Below are 19,935 nucleotides of genomic sequence, written 5' to 3'. Positions count from 1 at the left end.
TTATTTTAAGTACGTTCACATAACTACTTCCTGGTCCATAGCCATCTGTACGCCCTTGTAACAACCTCAGGCCTCTCTCGTCTTAGTCTGGGTACGGTGACACGTGGTGATGACAGCGAGTACATGTTGATGGTCATTTTCGTAGGCCAGTACCCCTCTCAGCGCTTCTTATTTACTGATCCTCATTGCGGCCCAGGAAGCCAGGGGCTGCCTTTATATCCTCCTTTATGTGAGGACATCTGAGGCACAGAGAGGTTCAGCCACTTGTGGCAGGTTGCTCAGCCAGGACGTGGCTGAGCCCGGGTTTACGGCCCGGCTTTGGCTCCAGCACGCTCTGCAGTTTGTTCACGGTTCTAGCCAAGGCAGGAATGGCCTCGTGGAGAGAGCTTTATGCGCCTGTCCCACCCCAGTGTTTCAGAAGGAGGGATTCCTAGAAGTGGAAATGCCGAGCCTGAGCTTCGCGAGCCTCTTGATGACTCTGGATGTATCTCAGTGTCTGGGTCCTGACACCCGGGGGTGGGGGGAGAGAAGCAGGAGCTGCCAAGTCTTGAACCTGGGTGGGGCCGGCTTGGGTGGCGGGCGTAGTGGGTGCCTCGTGCTCTGCAGGGTGAGGGGCCACCAAGATGACCCCGTACCTGGGTGTGGGGCTCTCTCTACGAGATCAAGATGGGAGGAGTAACGCTTGCCCTTGGGGGAGGCAGCCGAGCGCCTCGGGGCCACGGGTCAGTGGCCACCGGGACTCCTTCCCACGCCACAGGGTTTGGGGACAGTCCTGAAGAACACGCTGTGTGGAATTACAGGGCTTTCCCTGTGGCCAGGGGCAGCTTGCTAGGTGGTGGTGGGGGGGGACTGCGTTGGGTCATCTCCTCGCATGGCAGAACAGGGCCTCATCTTTGTCTGCTCTCCTTCTTGCAGTGGCCACGGGCCGAGGCGCCGTGGACAGCCTGCAGAGGTTCTCCTCGCTGCCGGCCTTCCTCCCCTCCGACCTGCACATCGCCGGTGCCGAGGCGTCCTTCTTCCTCAAGGAGGCCAGGCAGGACCTGACGCGCAACGCCAGCCTGCAGGCCCGGGTGGAGTCCCTCTTCGTCTACCGTGCCCGGGGCCCGCCCTCCGTCAACGCCAGCTACGGGCCCTTCTCCGCCGAGAGGCCGCTGCCCCGGGAGCTCCTGCTGACGCCCACGGCCTTCGGCGACCTGGAGAAGTTCCCCTTCAACTGGAAGCTGAAGCCCCACATCCTCGACAGCTCCATCTACTCCAACCGGCCCAAGGTGCAGACCCTCTTCTACGTCACCGGCATGGCCTGGGACGACAGTGACCCGGGGGAGGACCTGCCCTGCGTCAAGATGTTTGCCTTCCCAGAGGCCAGGGAGGTGGCGGCCAGCTGCCGGCTGCAGGGGGCCCCCGGGCTGTGCGTGGCCGAGCTGGAGCTGCTGCCCGAGTGGTTCAGCTCTGGCCTGGACCTGGAGCCCGAGGAGGAGATCCCGGCCCTGCTGGGGGGCACGGCCATGGAGCTCTTCTTCAGTCTCTACCCGGCCGACGCGGCGGGCCAGTGTCCCCTGGAGGAGGAGGGCAAGTGGGAGAACAACATCCACTTGGGCCAGGACAGCCCCCCGCAGGCGCCCCCCGCCCGGGAGCGCATCGGCAGCGTGGTGGTCTACCCGACCCAGGACGACCTGCGCTGGTCCCTGCTGAGCCTGGACCAGAATGTCGCCCTCTCCGTCCCGCTGAACCTCATCCGCGAAGGGGACACAGCCACCTTTCTGGTCTCTCTGACCAGCGGCTCCGTGGCAGAGCAGTTCACCCTCCGGTAAGAGGCTTTGCCGGGTGGGGTGGGGTGGCGGTCAGCTCTTGGAAACCCCCAGTTACGGGCTGGTAGGTGGCGTTGGTCGTTGGCCGGGGCTTGTCAAAGATAAACGCAGCTGGGGTAACTACTGGCCGGAGGGAGGGAGCTGAGGCCCTCGCACATGTGCAGAGGGGGCCGGGCATTGGGAAGGGAGCGTGAGGGAGGGGAGCGCGGGACCAGAGGCCGAGGGGGAACCCAGCACCAAGGTCAGTGGCGTGGACACAGTGCCAGCCGTGATTGCCTGTACTGGCCCTGGGCTAAGTTGGAGGTCTGTCCTCCCTCGGAGGCTGGAAGACAGAGCTGTCCTTGCTGATGGTTGTTTTGGGTCCTCGTGCCTTGCTCTGAGTCAGAGGCAGCTGTGTCCATTGCAGGCTGTCTTTAGGAAATGCTCCGAGAAGGAGGGTTCAGGTGCCAGTCAGCACATACGCTGGGCTGAACAAGCAGCAGACCCTCCCGGCCAAGCCAGGCAGCCGGCAGCACTCCAGGGGCCCGGGGTCTGCCACTGCTGTCCAGTCCCCAGCTGAGAACTCTGCGGTTCTCTGTGAGCCCCTCAGGACCAGATGAGAGAGCCAGGAGACAGGGCGGGCAGAGACCTTCTGGAAGGGGTTGGCTGGGTGGTGGCACTGTGGGCCGTGCTGACCCCAGGGGTTGGCTGGGCGGTGGCACTGTGGACTGCGCTGACCCCGGGGGCTCCCCGGGTCTGCTGGTGCAGCGTGAAAGCAGCCGTGGTGAGCGGGGGCGACTGGTGCCAATAAACCTTCACTTACAAAGGTGTGCGGAGGGCTGAGCCCGCTGAGCTCTCTTCAGCCCCCATGGTGTCCCTGGAGAGCCTAGAGCCAGCTGCCACCTCCCCCTGCAGGGAGAGGGCACACGCTCCTTCCTCTGCAGGTGTGAGGACCTGGTGGCCGGGCACTGTGGGCTCTGGTTGGATGTGGTGCACTTCTAGCCCACCACAGTCCCCGTCCCTCCTCGTTTCCCACATCACATGCCCGCCTGGCTGCTGAGGGCGTTTGGATCTGGAAGCCCTGTCATGGGTTGGAATAAAGGGGTGCAGCGCTGGACGGAGGGCTTGGTGCTGACCCGCGAGGACAGCACCTCCAGTCATGTGCTGTGTGTGGGGTGTGTGTGGTGTGGGGAGTCGGAGTGACCAGGGCAGCACAGGAGTGGGCCTAGGCCTGGGTTGGCTGATTCTCGCGGAGTCCCCGCCAAGCCTGGCCCTCGCCGTGTTCAGGGCATGTCCTTGGGTGGCCAGGCCTCGGTGCTGTTACTGTGTTTAAGCTGCTCTGTGTCCTGTGCCTGGTCCTGGGCTGGCCCTTCGCCTGTGTCTCTCTCTGCATGACCACAGCCACCGGCAAGGTGTCACTCCTGTCCATTCTACGGGTGTGGAAACTGAGGCTGGGGGTTGGGTTGGGTTCTTGACTGAGGTCTCACACAGGGAGGGCGTGGGGTTGGGGTCTGGGCCCATGTGTGCGAGTGAGAGCCCTGTTTTGGGCATCTGGGTTGCTCGTCCGGACCTCGGTGCTTTATTTTGCTCTCTGTGACAGCTGGAGATGGAGATGGTGGGAACAAATGAAGCAAGCAGGGCGCTCTTTAGAGCTGGCCCCCGTGGGGAGTCACCACTGACTCCATGCTTGGCAGAGACTCCAAGGTGGCAGAGGAGTGGGCAGCACATGCAAGGACAGGAGAGGAGGGCAGCCCCATGTGCCCAGGTGGAGGCTCGGGCCCGAGAGGTAGAGCAGGCCAGGAGAAGTGGCAGCTTCTGTGACGGGCTGGGGGAGCACCTGTGGCTTCCCTGTCTGGGGGAGTTGGGAGCAGAGGCACAAAGCCAGGGGACCTGGGAGCCCTGCCCACGCTCTGCCACCCTGGCTGATTGCCACAGGGCCAAGGTTGAGTCCTGGACGGGGCTCTACACGATGGCCGGTCATTCGGTTGCCACGTGCGCCTGGCTGTTGTCCCCACTGTGCCTCCTCAGGATGTTCCAGCCCCAGGGAAGGTGTCCCTCTCCCAACCCAGGGGACTGCCTGTGTGAACCTTGTCCTCTGTAATGGCTGTGACCCATTGCGTTNGCCCCGCCCCGCCCCACCCGTGACTCTGCCCTTCTGTGGTCCCCCATCTCTGGAAACTCACATGGGGATCACACAGTGTGTGTCCTTGTGTGTGTCATCAGCTTATTGGCCGATGACTTTTAAAGTTAAATTATATAAAAGTGACACAGTGAATGTTCTCTTCGTAAAAGAAAAACCAGCGTGTAGCACAGATGAGCCGGCGCTCCGCGGCCCCTCCCGCGGCCGCTCTCGCGGCTGGGTCCACCTCGCGCTCGGTGCTGCTGTGTAGACTCACCACTGTCCCTCTGTCCAGGCCTTGGGCGCCTCCCTGAGGATAGCCCCCAGCCCTCTGCTGTGAGCCGGCTCCTTGTCCCTGGCTGGTGGGCATGAGGTCGCCTCCCGTTTTCCACTAGCCCTTGGAACAGCGCTGCAGGCCATGTCCTTGACTTGGACACGCGTCGACGTCTGTGTGGGGTGACAGGCTGGTGCCCAGGGCCTGGGCCTCGTTGCTGGGTTCAGCCTTGCTCTGCCGTGGCTCGGGGAGGCCCTTTGGCTCTTCACATTCCAGGTTCCTCCGTGGGAGGTGAGCTGGCGGCCCCTCCTCCCAGGTGCCAGGATCGACTGGACACATGCAGGCGTGGGGGCCTTCCCTGGCCCAGTGCTCCCTTGTGACAGCCACGGTGGCCGCTTCTTGCTGGTTTTGTTGCTGCTGTGCCCCTGCCACCGAGCTCAGGGTGATTTTGGAACCTCTTCCTCCTCCCATTTCTTGCCCAGAGACACAGACTTCTAGGTGCATCTGGAAGTCTGATGGTAATAACTGGAGTCGTGGAAAGAATGAGATTTCCCAGTAAGAATCATGAGAAGAAAAGAGAGCTGATGAGCCAGCCCTGAAGGACTCCAGCACTGGACCGGTTCACGATGACCAGTCCTCAGAACCACGGCAGAGAAGTGGCAGGAGAACCAGGAGATGTGACTTGCCGGGCCAGGAGGGGAGACCGAGGCAGGGAGGCAGCAGCTGCACGCTGCAGAGGGGCCAGGGAGGCGTACGAGCTGTCCTGGTTATGTTGCCCAGGGACGCCGTCATGGCCCTGAGAGGTGTTTAGTGGACCCTGGAGATAAAGCTGGACTGGAGGGGCTGGAGCATCAGTGACCTGAGGGTCAGTTCTTGTAGGGATCAAGACCAGCTGCATGTAGTAGGAACCTCAGAAAACACGGACATCGCCATGACACGGGTATATTCAAGGCCAGAATGGCCACAGGTAGGTGTTGGTCTAGTGGATGGAGGATGTCTGAGCATCAAGGATCTTACAACTCCTGGCCTTTCCTCATTGTGACAAGGTGGCTGCTATAGTCTGGCCATCAGATCTATACTTTACTCAGAAGGAAGGATAGAGAGATGGGGCAAAAGCCCTTGTGCATCTGAGTCTGCTCCCCTTAAGGCACACTTCCAGAAATGTCAATCAACATCTCTGACTGTTGCTCAGTGACCAGGCCACTCCTGTGTCCAAGCCTGGAGTGGAGAAGGAGGGTTCAGCCATCATTCAGCCTCTGTGGGGAGCTGGGTTCCTTGGATACCGAAATCCCACGTTGCTCAAGGCCCTTCTGTGGAATGGCAGGGTTTGCACGGGGCCCATGTATCACCTCCCATGGACTTCAGTCCTCCCTGGGTCACTCATGATACTTGGTGCAGCCCATAGGCTGTGGGCAGAGTGGCCACGCAATGTCATCAGGCAGTAATGAGGAGGAGGACCGCAGGCGCAGGACAGGGGCAGCTGTTTCCTGCAGCTTTGATCCTCAGGGGGTTGGGTCCCTGGAGTGGGAGCCCTGGTGAGGGCTGGGCGAGCTGCTGGGCCCCTCCCGCCAGGCCAGGGTTTTCCTACAAGGACAGAAGTGGAGACTGGCTGTCAGCTGAGCAGCTACCGACGTCTGCCACGTGTGATGGTGGCTTTCCCCGTGTCCCAGAAGTTGGCTGGGGAGGGAGGGAGCAAAGGAGAGTGTAGTGGGGGGTCTTGAGGGAGCGAGGCTGTAGTGGGGGCCTCGAGGGATTCTTTTCCCTAAACATGAGGCCGCTGTGTGTGTTTAATGCTGGGGAGAAGCTCAGCGTCCAGATGGTAGCGTGGGCTGTTTTCTGGGGTCCTGAAATGCTCCGCCATGGATTTCCCAGGCACAGTGGGACAGTCATCTCACCATTACTCCTCCCTTCAGAGAATTCTGTTGAAAAGATAAACCACCAGTTGGGTGCGTAAGTAGATCTGCTGCACGTGATTAGTTCAGGTGGCTCGAGTCCCGGCTGCCGTCCAAGGACTGGCGAGGTGAGTGCCTGTGGGAATCCAGAGGGACGGTGCTCATCGAGATGCTCGTCCCTTGGCCATCTTCTCATCCTGGCCAGGAGGGTCTGCTTGGTGGCAGTCTCCTGGCCTTGAAGTGAAGCATAGCCTTCATCTCTCTGTTGGCTCTGCTAAAGCTAAAAGCCTGGCCTCTGTCACCACTCTCCCCTCTCCATTTACATACAGGTGTCCTCTGACGGCTTTGCTGTTCCGTGATTAGGGATCCGGGGCAGAATGAATGCCTGGCTCTGAGGGCAGTGATACCTGGACGCGGCTTCTGGTCAAGGAGGTGCTCGCTCCTGATTCTGTCCCTGGGCTCCTTCCTAACAGAGGCAGAGGACATACTGGGACCTGAGGAATGGAGGTAGTTTAAGAGCCAATTTTGCAAGTAAGAGGAGAAGCACAGCATCTCGCCGTAGGCCTGCCGTCCACTCCTGGCATGGGGCACGTCTGGTTGACCGAGGTCCGACAGGCTGAGCCAGAACAGAGCAGGCAGCTCCAGCCCCAGCCAGAACTCCGGCTTTCCTGCCTACCATGTGGAGTTGGCCAAGGCTCCTCCCATGAGACACCTGCCTGGGCTTCTGGGGCCGTGTGGTGTCATTCTGTAGTGGTCATCTTCCAGCAGTGCCAAGAAGGGCTCTGGTTTGCATTGCCACTTGGTGCCCCAAACAGGGATGGCCAGGACACCCATGTTTCCTGTGGCTTTTTTTTTAGATTGGGCCCCCGGGCTGTTGTGATTCTGAAACTTCTGGGAGGGCTCTTACTAGGGTGGCCTTCGGGGCTGGCCAACCTGGGGTAGCCAAAAGCTGTTTATTTTAGTCCACAGTCCCTCCTGGTTTGCCTCCTCTGCCCTGTCCTGTTATCAAACACCTTAAAGTCCCCAGCAACAGAGTAGCAGCCATTCTTGTCCTGACATCAGTGAGGAAGTCCAGGCCTCTCGGGGGTCTCCCTCTGTGGAGTTGGGGTCTGTGTCGCTGTTTTCTGAAAGCTCCCGTCAGCCTGTTTAGAAGTGCGGCTGGACTCCTGTCCTCCCTGCGTGGTCTCTGGACGTTGCCGTAGTTCTGTCTGGTATGGAGAAGGCCCTGCACTCGGGAGACTCCTTCAGAGGGAAGCCCAGTGGCTGCCCCTCACTGTCCCAGGATGAAGGGCCTCTTCATTTCCCTTGCTTTCTAAAGGGAGGTCCAGCTGTGAGATGCTCACCTCCTGCTTCCAGAGGCCAGGCCAGAGTGGGGACAGTGAGCCCAGGCCAAGGCCTGAGAACCGCCCGTGTCCCACTCACTTTGACTTCTCCTAAAAACAGGCCCGGGTGGATTTTGGAAGTAGTTGGCTGTGGCCTTCCCCTGGCATGGGGCACGGGTAAGCAATGTTGGGTCACTGAGGGGAAAGTAGGAATGAGAGGTGGGTGAGCGAGAAATGGAAGAGGGAGCCAGGCAGACATCACACGAGACTCTGTCAGAGCTGACAGGTAAAGGCCATCATCTCTCTATAGGAGAGAGAGGCCCTGGGATGTTGGGGGGTTCAGCTTTTGCGGGGTAGGATTTGGAGCTGGAGCTGTGGCTCTGTGGGACAGGCTGGGGGCGTCAGAGCTGGGTGGTGGGAATAGCATGGATTGGCTGAGGTCGATGGCAGCTTGGGGCTTTCCAGAGGCAAGGGATCTGACCTTCTGGGATTGGCTCAGGGTTATGGTACCATGGGGTAGGTCACTAATGGGGTGGGGGGAGTTCAGGTAAGAGGAAGTGCAGGAAAGAGAAACTTACTTCATAAGATGGTGGTTGACATTTAAGATGGCTGCTCGAATATTAAATCAAGACCCTATATTCCTCCCTTTTTTTTTTTTTTTTGTTATTGGGACAGGGGCATAGATCAATCTTCTGTAGCTTCTTCCTGCTGGGAAGGGGCGGTGTCTGGTCCCTTATTATGGGTATGGGGTGACATTGAGAGAATGGTAGTGGTCTGGAGGTGGGGTGATGTTGACTCCGGACGGCCCAATTTTGGTGAGGGGTTGGTTGGAAGTCCTGTGACAGAGCTGGTTCACGGTTTAGTTAGAGATCCTTTGAATCTGGCCTTGAACAAATCTAATGATGCAGGGGACAAGCATTAACAGAAGGCCTATGACAGGGGGAGGGGTCAGGAAAGGAAGTGCCCACTGGAGAAGGGGGTTCTTGGCTGCCACCCTCCAACAGAGGAGAGCTGTTGTTTCCGACGTTCAAGGTCCTGTTGGAGTTGTTTTGTCTTTGACTATATCAGATTGATTGACATAAAACAGCCTTCGTCCTGTAGGTACAGACAGAGTCCGCCTTTCTTTGCTGTTAGCAGGTCAGCCCACAGCAGTTTTGTAGGACCACAGAGGCTAAGGAGTCAGTTGATTCTGGAGGGTTAGTATGGACTGGCTACCTGTTGATATCCCTGATCAGCTGATGGAGAGCTGATGAAAATGGGTAATGGACGTGGTCATTCCCGCCTTTCCTGTGGCTAGGCCTGCCATAACCCCAGGGTGGCCGGTAGGGAAACAAATTGAATAGCCCTTTTGTGTCCAGGGCTCACGTGAGTAGGGACTTCCTAGTGAGCTGTTCAGGCATAGAAGACCTGCTATTAAATCATCTCTCGCCAGGAGGTGTGAGGGCTGAGAAGCTGTCCCCATAACAAGGTTGGAGAGGACAAGGCTCTTAATTGGGGATATGAATACTTAACATCCCCAGAGTTATCAGAAATGTAAACACAACAGTTAACTTTTAATGTCTGTAGGCCTTAAACTAAAAACTTCTGGCTCTGGCAGTTTCTCTTGATCCTTTTCAGGTATTCTTGCCTAAGAATCTCTCTTGTAGCCTCCAGTCTTACTTATTCTTAGGGACTAACACAAGTGCAAATGATATTTAATTATCATTTCTCTCTCTGCCCAGGAATGGCTGTGTTTTGGTTAATTGCTTTGGCTAAGTGTTCAAGGTCAAGCTGGTCAAAATTGACTTTGTTTCTATCTATTGTTAACAGTCAGCTGAGTTTCAATGGGAGTCACTGCTGGAGGAACTTGAGAGCAGCTTCTCAGTTCTGCTAGTGCCATTTGTGCTAGGATGGGTCCAGGTCTTGCTGACCATATGGCTTCCCTTGGAAGCATCAGGGATGTCTCCCTTCTCCAATGACCCTCCTCTTCATGGCAAGCACACTGATTGGCTTTCTGTTCTCCAGTGGTCTCATTAATCTCCCTGATCGGGAGATTATGTGGCCCAGAGTTGCAAAGCTCTTTAGAGAAGTCCCCTGTTTCCTGGATTCAGAATAACTCAGAAGGCAAGAGCCAAATATTGGTTTTCTTGGTCTCTTTAATTTAACTTTAATATTTAGGTCTTGATCTTAAACATCTAGCAAATAAGTCTCACCAGTCTTAAATTAAGAGTATTGGGCTTTAACTTTAGTCTATAACCTTACAGTCATTTACCCCTTTTTATTAATTGGGGTCTGTACTATTCTAACTGTCCTTTAGGTGATGGCTTATTATCTTAAATTAACCCAGGTTGTGTGTTCTTAAAGCAATACCTCTGCAAAACATTAATAGTATACATTTAGACAGTTTATAAGGAAAATACAAAATAAAATTAACAAGAGTTAAAAGCATATTTAGTTTGTGTAATAACTATCTTGAATTTTGGCTGAGGTATATATTATATCCCCTGTTTGAGATCCAAGTAATCTTAACAATAAAAATTAATCTTTTGAATACAACATTAAATGAACTGAAGTCTGGCCTGCTTTGGAGTCATTCTGACATGTAGTTTAAGGTGGGAGGGAGGCAGAGCCTTATCTCAGGTAAGGTGGAGCTCTTCATAAATCTTATGTAAAATGTTCTAGTTCTGAAGCTGATCTTTGCTTCTTAAATATCATTTTACAAAGTTTACATATATTGTTTCTCGAGTTCACCTGAATATTAACTAACACAATATAATATAACATTTAAAACATGAATTAAAGAAAGGCCGAGAACTTTTAACCTTTTTTGTGAAAAAGTAGCAAAATGCTTTTGTGTTTTACAATATTAACTTTTACACAGATTAGGCTCTCATTAACTTAAAAATACATTTAAATTGTACCCCAGTGTAAAAAGTAACATAAAACTTTATATATCTTATCGATAACAGGTCCAGTTATAGAACATTAAATGATATAAATAAATCTACAATAAAATTTGTTATCCTTATAAGCCTAAAATTACCATACAGCTTTAGTTTGGAGAACACCAGCTTGATATAATGCTCTTTTAAAGCTTCTACCTTAAAGACTTGTGTACCTGAAAGATATGAACACATATAATACACAAAGAGGAATAATAGCATCACAATTACGTTGATGTTTTTATGTTAGAGAAGTTTAGCTCATAAAGAAATAACATATTACAATATTCCAAATTAACAGTTGTTGTTTAACCACAGTTGTATAATCCTTAATTCCTTCAAGATTACTTGCTCAAAAAGATGAAAATTAATAAACACAATGTTATGGGTAAATTAATGTTTTAAGAAATCCTTGTTCTTTTAACATATAGATTAAGCTTTGGTTTATATCAGTACATTAACATTTGACCTTAGGGAAAAAAACCTTAAATAGCTCTGACTGTTTCATATATGTATATAACCAACTTACATAGACCTTCTTTATCACTTATTTAAACCCTTTTATTTACTTCATCACATGAAGACTTCTTATCCAGATACACTTTCTTTTCCTTCTATTACATATGGTTTCCATACCTAGAACCTTCTCATTTCTCTTTGCCATCTGTTAACCCTCTTTTCTGTTCATATTCTGAAACAATCCTTATAAATCTCTGAATTTAGATAAATTATTTTACTCTAAATATAAAGAAATACCTTATGTTATTTACAGTACTCTTAATTGGAACAGTAGAAACTTTTGCGCCTTTATATATAGAAAATTTCCATAAACCTTTGTATATAGAAACACATCTGTTTACCATTTCATGAAAACACAATGTTTAAGTATATAGAATTATACCTGTTGGGACTTTAAATTTTTAGTAACCTTTTTCCAGTGATGACAAAGAAACTTTAAGTCCCCCTTTTTATTGATTTATTAAAACATCAATAACTTTACCCAGTGGAATTCAAGGACTTAAGAGTGCTTGATGGTATATTTAATAGTTAGCATTTTAACCTTGTGAATTAATCATAAATTAACACATTTATGAGTGATCCCATGTCAAATCTGTTTCACTTATTTTTATCAAGATATCTGACAAATGTATTGAACAGTATTAGCCATTTCTTCCTTCCTGAAGAAAAGTCCTAGAAACAATGGATATTAGACATTTTATAGATATCAACATTTTATTAGTCCTTTGACCGCCCGGTCCAGGAGGGGAGTTGACACACCGGGGAACTGGGCACACCAGGGAACCAGACACACTGGGGAACCCGCTCCTGGGTCTGGGCACCAATGAGAAAGTGAGAAAGCAAAATGGGTGAGTGAGAAATGAAGGGTGGAGACCAGGCAGAGAGCCACACAAAGGTTTATTTGTCAGAGCCGACAAATAAAGGCCATCCCTCTATAGAGAGGAGAGAGGCCCCGAGATGTTCGGGATTCAGCTTTTGTGGGGCAGGGGTTGGAGCTGGAGCTGTGGCACTGTGGGACAGGCTGGGGCATCTGAGCTAGGCAGGTGGGAATGGCATGGGGTTGGCTGAGGTTGACGGCACCTTGGGGCTTTCCAGAGCAAAGGGGTCTGTCCTTCTTGGATTGGCTCAGGGTTATGGTGCCATGGGGTAGGTCACTAATGGGGGCGGGGAGTTCAGGTAAGAGGAAGTACAGGGAAGGGAAACATCTCATAGATGGTGGTTAACACTGAAGTCGGCGGCTCAATGCTAGATAGAGACCCTAACGCCCTCTCCTCACCTCCCTGTGGACCACTTCCTGCTCCCCAGCCCCTCCCAGCCTTACCAGTGGGTGGGAGGTCTGAGAAACCTGCAGGCTGCCACCCTCAGCACCCATCAAGGGACAGCCCAGAGGAATCACCCCCAGCCTCTCCTCTGCCTTTTATTTATTTATTTTTAAACATACCTGATCTTTCTGCCGTTTTCCTTTCCAGAGAGTTTCCCATAAAACCCTGCCTTCTGGTTGCATTTTGACAAACCACGCTCATGACATGAAACGGAGATGGTGGAGAACCAGAAGGCAGTGTCACCCTGCCACCAATCCAGGCATTCATGTTGGCTTTAAGCAAAGTTGATCTTCAAATAAAGGATTTACTTTATTGGTTCTTTTTAGTTGTACATGACACGAGGATTCATTTTGACATAATTAGAAAAGCATGGAATGTAATTTGCTCTAACTCAGCCCCAGAACTTCCCCTGTCCCTCCCCTCTTTCCTCCCCGTCCCCATCCCCATCCCTCTACCTTCTTGATTTTCTGCTGTTCAGGGTTTTCTTCTTAATCAGTGTCTTGTGGGTTCACTTGAGCTGCTTCAGCTCAGGTGGGGCAGGGTGTGCCTCTGCCGTTCAGCCTCTCCCACCCACAGTGTGGCCCATCATTGGCACACGTCCAGGAAACCCCAGCACCTTGAGATCAAGCCAGTCAGTTTTGAACCACGTCATTCTGTGCTGGCGTGAGCAGCTGCCGTAGGAAACACTGTCACATCCTAGCCAAAGGACTGTCCATATTCAAACAGAAAAGCCTGATGTGTGAGCCAAGAACAGCTACCCTACAGCGAGGAGCAGTGACGACCCTGTCCCACTCCTCCAGACCCCTAGAAGCCACAGACTGAGTGCAGGCTTCGAGAGACAGCCGTGCTGCAGCTGGCCAAGCACAACAGGAAGCCGAAGAGCAGTTTCCAGGAGCACTTTCCGTGCCACCCCTTCCCAGGGTTCAGAAGAGACCCTAGTGGTGGCAAAGTGGGAAAGAAGCAAGGAGAGGACAGGAGGAGGATGTCACGCGTCCCGTCCTAGGATTGTCCACCTGGACCTGCAGCTTCTTGGGGGATCGGTCCTGACTCCTCGTGGTGGGTTCCTGGGTGGGGACCCCAGAGAGAGCTGCTGAGTCGGGACCTGGACCCCTTCCACCACCCCAGAGGCTGCCTCACACCTGGGCCCCGACTCCAATGGGGCCGAGGTAGGAGATGAGAGAGAAAGGGGCAGAGGAGGAGGGACACAGAAGAGGCAGGAAAAGACAGTCGTGAGGGGGAGAAGGAGGGACCTGCCTGCAGGACCAGGAACCGGGGCTTGCCTGCCACGTGACCCTTTGCTATGGTTTGGCTGTGAGGTGTTCCCTAGGAGCTCACGTGTGATGCAATGCAAGGTCCAGAGGAGCAATGACAGGGTTGTCAGAGGCCTGACCCAGTCAGTGGTTAGTCCCTGACAGGGCTTGGCTGGGTGGGGACTGAAGTGGTGGGGCAGCTGGGGGAGGGGCATTGGGGCGTGGCCGTGGGAGGTGGGCATTGGGGCGTGGCCGGGGAGGGGCATTGGGGCGTGGCTGGGGGAGGTGGGCATTGGGGCGTGGCCGGGGAGGGGCATTGGGGCGTGGCCGGGGAGGGGCATTGGGGCGTGGCCGGGGAGGGGCATTGGGGCGTGGCTGGGGGAGGTGGGCATTGGGGTATATATTTGTATCTGGAGAGTGCAGTCTCTCTGCCTCCTGGTCACCTGCTTCCCTCGGCCACCCTCTCCCGCCACGAGGTTCAGCCTCACCTTGGGACCCGAGGAATGGAGCCGGCCTTCTCTGGACTGAGACCTCTGAAACTGAGCCCTCAAATAAACTCTTCCTGCTCTGCAGTTGTGCTGGTCAGATCCTTTAGTCACAGCAGCGAAAAAGCTGACTGAAACACCCTCTCCTGTTTTGGAGAAGAGAGCCAGATGACTGCCCAGGGCCCAGCAGGTCCTGCCCTGTTCCTCTCAGTGACCTACAGGTCACTACAGTGCTGCCAGACACAGGATCTCTTGACCTCAAGGCAGTGAAAACAGAACCAGGTCAGGGGAGCAAACAGGAAGGCCAGGCCTTTGCTGGGCTCCCGTGCGGGAAGGGAACACAGCTTGGATGGGGAGCGGGTGGCCAGGCTGCCAATGAACCAAAGAAGGGAGGTAGCTGGTCGCTTGAGGGTGGGGTGTTGATGGGCTCAGGGGCACCCCACCCCAGAACTTTGCCCTGTGCCAAGTAAGTTCCTGCTGCTGCTGGAGAGGACACCATGGGCCCCTGCTCAGCCACGTGGGGCTGATGCTGGTTGGGGTGGCTGGTACCAGGCCTTTGGGGTTGCTGTCGGGCCACCGGCCCAGGCCACAGAGTGCATCTGCCCTCTGTCCCTGTGGTGGTCCCTGGCTTTGACCCACCATTATGACTGTATTCAGACAAGATTCCAGAAAAGATGTCACTTAAAGCCCAGAAGGAAGAAGGTAATGAATTGTGTAATCTATGATTTGAGGTTAGATAAGATATTTAACTGCATTTCTTCCTATGGGGGTGGTCTGAATCTACAGACCTTTGCCTGGAGCTTAACATGAGGTCCTCTTTGTTTTTAGAGAATTTTAGTCCAATTGGGGTCTAGCATGGATCCCCCATATTTCAACTAACTGAGTCTACGCTAGTGTCTTTGAGGATAGTTTTGCAGGCAGGGGTTGCTGACTGGGCAGACCCTGTGTCCTGCGAGGACTGGAGCCATGAAAGCTGGAGGAGGGTCCCTGGAGTTGAATCAAATCTGAAATTGGAATAAGGAAACCCGGGGCCCTTGCCATGGCCGCCCTTGGCTCCTGGCGATGCAGCTGTTCCTGCTGCCTTGTGGGAATGTGGGGGAATGTGGGATCAATGCCTCCTCCAGGCTCTGTCCTGCAGGGTTTCACCAAAGTAGCTTTCTGCCTGCCCTCGGGGCTGGGATGTCAGCATGGTTTTACAGAGGAAAGAAGTGGAAATAAAGATGCCTGTTTTGCGTTGGGTTGGTTGGGTTGTAACTAGAGAGAGTTCATGCGCAATCTTTGAAATTCAGATTGGGTCAAAAGTAGAAAGACGGGTGAGAAGAGAAAAGACCTTCCCAGTGGCCTTGACTGTGACTTTGGAGCAGGACATCACAGGGCATCCCAGGAACACAGCTCCCAGCCAAGTCTCCATGAGGCCCAGCCCTCAGCCCTTGCCAGCCCAGCCACGCCCTCCAATCTGGGTTCTGGAGGTGGAGGGTCCTCCTGTCTTGGGCACAGTCTTGGTTCTCTCTGCCCCCACCCCCGGGCAGCTTCCTCACATCCCTGCAGGGCTGGCCCCTCCTTGCCATTCACAGCTCACTCCAGGGTCCCCTGTCCCCAGAGGCCTCCTGACCAGCCCGAGTGTCCCCTGGGCCAACCCTGGGCCCATCACGCAGGCGCCTTCTTCCAGAGCTCACCAGCACGGGGAAGATGCTCCCTCTGTGTGCACATGTTTTGTCACCCGTCGTCCCACATTAGAACTCAGCTCCCTGCAGCAGGGACGTGCGTCCCCCATGCTGAGAGCTGCCCCTGGCTTGTGGCTGGGCTAGTAGGTGGTAACCGCAGGTACAGCTGCTCACACACGTGGCTGGAGTCCGTGGCGGGCTCCCCTGTCCCTACGAGTCCCTGTGTTGGAGCCCCATGCCCAACATGTGCCTCAGCCCAGGCCTGCGTTTGGAGGTAGAGCTTTTAAAGAGGTGATTAAGTTAGGACGAGGCCATTAGGGTGGGCCTCATCCACTGGGACTGGTGTCTTTACAAGGAGGGACGAGGACACCAATGCACAGAGACTGGGGACCATGGCTCGAGGACACAAGGAGAAGACAGCCGTCTACCTGCCAGGGAGTCAGGCCCCCAATAAGGCGGGTCTGCCAGCACCTGACCTCTGGCTTTGGCTTCCAGGGCTGGGTACACAAGTTGTGTCTCAGGTCCTCGGAGGCTGAAGCAGGAGGATCACTTGAGTCCAGGGGTTCAGAGCTGCCTGGGCAACATGGTGAGAGCCTGCCTCACCATGTTATTTAAGCCATACAGTCAATGATGCTTGGCCATGGCCACTGGAAAGCCAGCACCGTGCCCTGCGGTGGAAAGTGACAAAATAGCTTTTCATGCCAGTGGCCGCTCCTTTAGAAGGGTCCTAACCTCCCGGCTCCTTCTGCCTTCATTCTGTTTCACTGCAAGTTGAGACTTGCAGGAGCCTGGGCTTCGAGTTCGGGGATGGATTAATTTGTTGCTGCCTGGCACATGTATCAGACTCTGGGTCTTGCTCTGGATTTTGGGTTCCCTCTTTAGGAATTTCCCTTTGGGATGGGAGGTCTGGAGAATGTCATTAACCAAAAGGAAAGATATAGCTAAGACCCTCCTGCTCCCTGAGGTCCTCTCCCCCGAGGCCCATCCTTCCTGGATCAGGGATGACTTTTCCACTTTAATTCTCCTGGGTGCAGGAAATTCTAGCATCCACCTTGTTCCTCCCGACAGTCTGCAGGGTGCAGAGCTTGACCTAGCTCACCTACAAGCACATTTGCTTCCATGTTTTGGTGTAGAAGGGGGCGGCTCTTAACTAGCGATTAGCCAGTTCCTTGAGTCTTCCACGTTTCCTGCTCAGATTCAATTTAAACAGGAGACTTGCAGAAGGAGATCTTTTGGGGGCTTCTGGCAGGTTCCGCCAGGTCCTCCTAATGCACCTTCTTTGCAGAGCAGCCTCCTTTTTCTTTCTTTCTTTCCCCGACTTCCTTTGGCTTGGCAATCTTATGTGCTTATCAATCTCCCCCTCAGTTCTCGCTTGCTAATTGCCAATACATGCTGTTAAAGAAAACAGATAGAAAGGCGAGAGGCCATTTGTGGCTCAAATGAGAAACAGGAGAGAGTGGGTATTTCCAGTGCTGCATACAGAAGAAACTCAATTTTGGCAGCTTCATGTTGCAGAAAAATGTGGAGAGTTAAATTTCATTTTGCAGCAGGGCTGGGTTGTGCAGCCGAAATCCATAAGATCAGATAGAACATCTCCATCACTGAGCCGGTTAATAAAGCCCCTAATAGGATTTGCTGACCGTGAGAATGACAGGCCAAGCCACAGAAAGGTTTATTTATTCGCCATCTGTATGTAAATTTTGCTGTTATGGAAATTGTGTCAGGAATTGTACTGCAACTAGATAGCACACAATGTACTGTAATATTTGAGTTAAGATTCACAAAAGCCGCCTGTGTGCGTGAACGCGCTTGTGAATAATGACGCCTCTTGTTGCTTTCTGGAAGCATCTTGGTCTCAGACTCAGGACCCAACCTGTGATCAAGGTGGATGGTTTCATTTGTTAAAAGTTCTCGATCGAAGGCTTGGAGATGGAACTAAGTTTTCAAGGGAACAGAAGTGCCTTATTATTAGCTTTCAGGGGCTAGTGCCACTTTTTCCTTGGGGGACTCCCCAGGTGACCATGAAGAGGTCTGTTTTATTACTAAAGGACACATATTTTTGGAGTTAATTACAGTCAGTCCTGGAATAGAGGAACACTCCTTTGCTTTTTATTCTGAAAAAAAAAAAAACCAAAACCTGAGCCCACTTGGAGAAATTAAATCAGGGCTCAGGTAGGTGAGATGCCAGCTACGTGACATAGTTGGCGTTGGGTGGCAGCGGCTTGCTCTGCAGCTGGGGGCTGCAGGCTGTCTTTAAGGAGCACATATCCCCCCTGTATCACTGGGTGGAAAGTTTGACTCGCCATAGTTGCGTGTTTCCATGGCAACGTGATTGGCATCCAGAGCAAGTGGCAGACTGGCTCTGTGAGCCCTGTACACAGACAAAATTGCCCCCCACATTCCTGTGAGTTCTCAGTTTTGTCCTTTCAGCCTCTGTCCAGCAGCTGGCAGGTTCTGGAAGGCCTTTGCCTTTGGATCCTCCCCCAGGCCACCTCCGCAGCCTGCACTAGCTCTCTGGGGAGCACCAGGGAGGGGGCAGGGACTAAGGGGGTTCCCGGGGGAGTGTCCTGTTGGAGGACACCACAGGTGATGGGCTCCGCTAGCCAGAGATGCTTCCCTCAGCCTCCTCCTTCCACCCTGGCCAGGCAGGGAGGCCGTCCCTGACCCCAGATCTTTCATCCCCCAACCACCTGCTGGCCCCCGTCTGTGGCTGTGAGCCCATGGCCCGGGCCGGGAGCCGTTGGCAGCGGCAGGGGCAGCATGCGGCTGAATTCAGTCCCATCACTGTTTCTGTAGTTCTGTTGGGGCGCTCTTCCCTCAGAGACAGTGACGCTGCTCCCCCTCATTTTGAGTGGCCGCATACGTCAGACGAGTCGAACTGGGCACTGGGTGGGCCTCCTCCTGGGTGCTCTGTGGGCAGAAGTCCTTCCTTCCATGCTGAGGAATGTAAACCAGAGAGCAGGGTCAAGAAAAGACATTAGATAGGTCACAATACAGACAGTTCCCAGGACAAAGCAAAATAGAGTCACGTGGAATGGGGACTCCAAAGACCAGGGGTGCCGGTGACAGCACGTGTCCCCGTAAGTGAGGAAGGAGGGCAGCCTCCATGGAGGCCACACTGACCCCTCCCGCCCTCCCTCCTGCCTCCTCCCCGTGCTGGGAACCTGGGCCTCCCATGTGCTGGGCAAGCCCTCCACACTGCGCCACGCCCTCCCTGCCCTGCTTCCTTGGAGTGGTGCTGGCTGCCTCAGAGCCGTTCGTGCCAGCAACTGGCCATCTGGTTTCTGGTGTTCACACTCCTCCCGTCCTCATCCTCCCCACTCTTCCTCACCTCCCAGGGCGTTCGTGTTGAGTGCAGAAGGAGTCACCTGTGGGGGGCTCAGGCTGGGGGAGGGGTCAAAGGGCACGAGCTTGTCCCCAGCCCCTCTTCCCCATCTACCAGCTGAGGGGCATCTGCCATCAAACGGGCTGCTGAGTGGCCCATGCAGGGTCCCCGGGACTCCTCTGTCACAGCCTCCATGGAGCTGGACGGACACCTGTAGGTGCACCTGTGTGTGAACTGCAGGGATCGAATGGGTGGAAGGTGAGCCCCAGGTGACACAGACGCTGCTCTGGCAACATGAGTGACAGGGGCTTTCCGTGTCCTCAGCCCCCTGTTGTTTCCCCAGATACTCTGGGGACAGTGTCGGTAGAATCTCTTGGGGACATGCAGATCCCTTGGTCACCTCCAGGCCACGGAGTGCCATCTGTGTTTTCCAAGCGCCTTGAACCCTCGTGCTGGGACCTGCCCCTGTGGGCCTCTAAGGCTGGAGCAGTGGCTCAGGTGTGTGGGGGACATGTGGGTCACTGTCTTAGGGGCTCGTCTACCGCAGGCCAGTGGTGAGCTGCCCGGGGTTAGTGCCAATGGAGTGAGCCCAGAGCTGGCCGAGGCAGGAGGAGGTCTACCCTGCAGGTCAGGGAGCAGGGAGGTCATGGAGGAAGCCGCCCAGAAGTTGGATTGTGATGGCGGTGAGGGGTGTTGGGCGGGTGGCCTCGAGAACAGAGAGCGAGGGCAGGTGGTCCAGCTCCAGAATTCCTGAGTTCCAGACCCTTCTGTATGCTGTGCCCTGATATAAAATGGGAGCGATGATGGACTTGCAAAGGCTGCTGTCCCAAAGTGTGTCCCCAGATTAGCACAGGACAGTCCCTGCTGGGTCACCCAGGAGGGTCCAGTGGAGCCACAGGATCTGTAACCAGAAGTAGGTGCAGGTGCAAAGTCAAGGAGAGAGTCAGACACTATGCTGCTGGCTCTGAAGGTAGGGAGGGGCCACAAGCCCAGGATTGTGGGTGGCCTCCGGGTTCTGGAAACGTGAGGAAGTGGAGTACCCCCCCCCCCCCCCC

General features: G+C 54.1%; 1 protein-coding gene across 1 annotated transcript in view; it reads left to right on the top strand.

Moving 5' to 3' along the window:
- The window catches only part of LOC107156336 (transmembrane protein 132B-like), a 223,127-nt gene that overhangs the window by 103,115 nt on the left and 100,077 nt on the right, over positions 1-19,935 (top strand). The window contains exon 2 of the mRNA XM_048785489.1: positions 916-1,807. Within this exon, the coding sequence (XP_048641446.1) occupies positions 916-1,807 (892 nt within the window). The remainder of the gene's footprint in view (positions 1-915; positions 1,808-19,935) is intronic.

Source organism: Marmota marmota, unplaced genomic scaffold (assembly GCF_001458135.2).
Source record: "Marmota marmota marmota unplaced genomic scaffold, marMar, whole genome shotgun sequence".
Lineage (NCBI taxonomy): Eukaryota > Metazoa > Chordata > Mammalia > Rodentia > Sciuridae > Marmota > Marmota marmota.
This window is presented reverse-complemented; position numbering and strand designations above follow the sequence as displayed.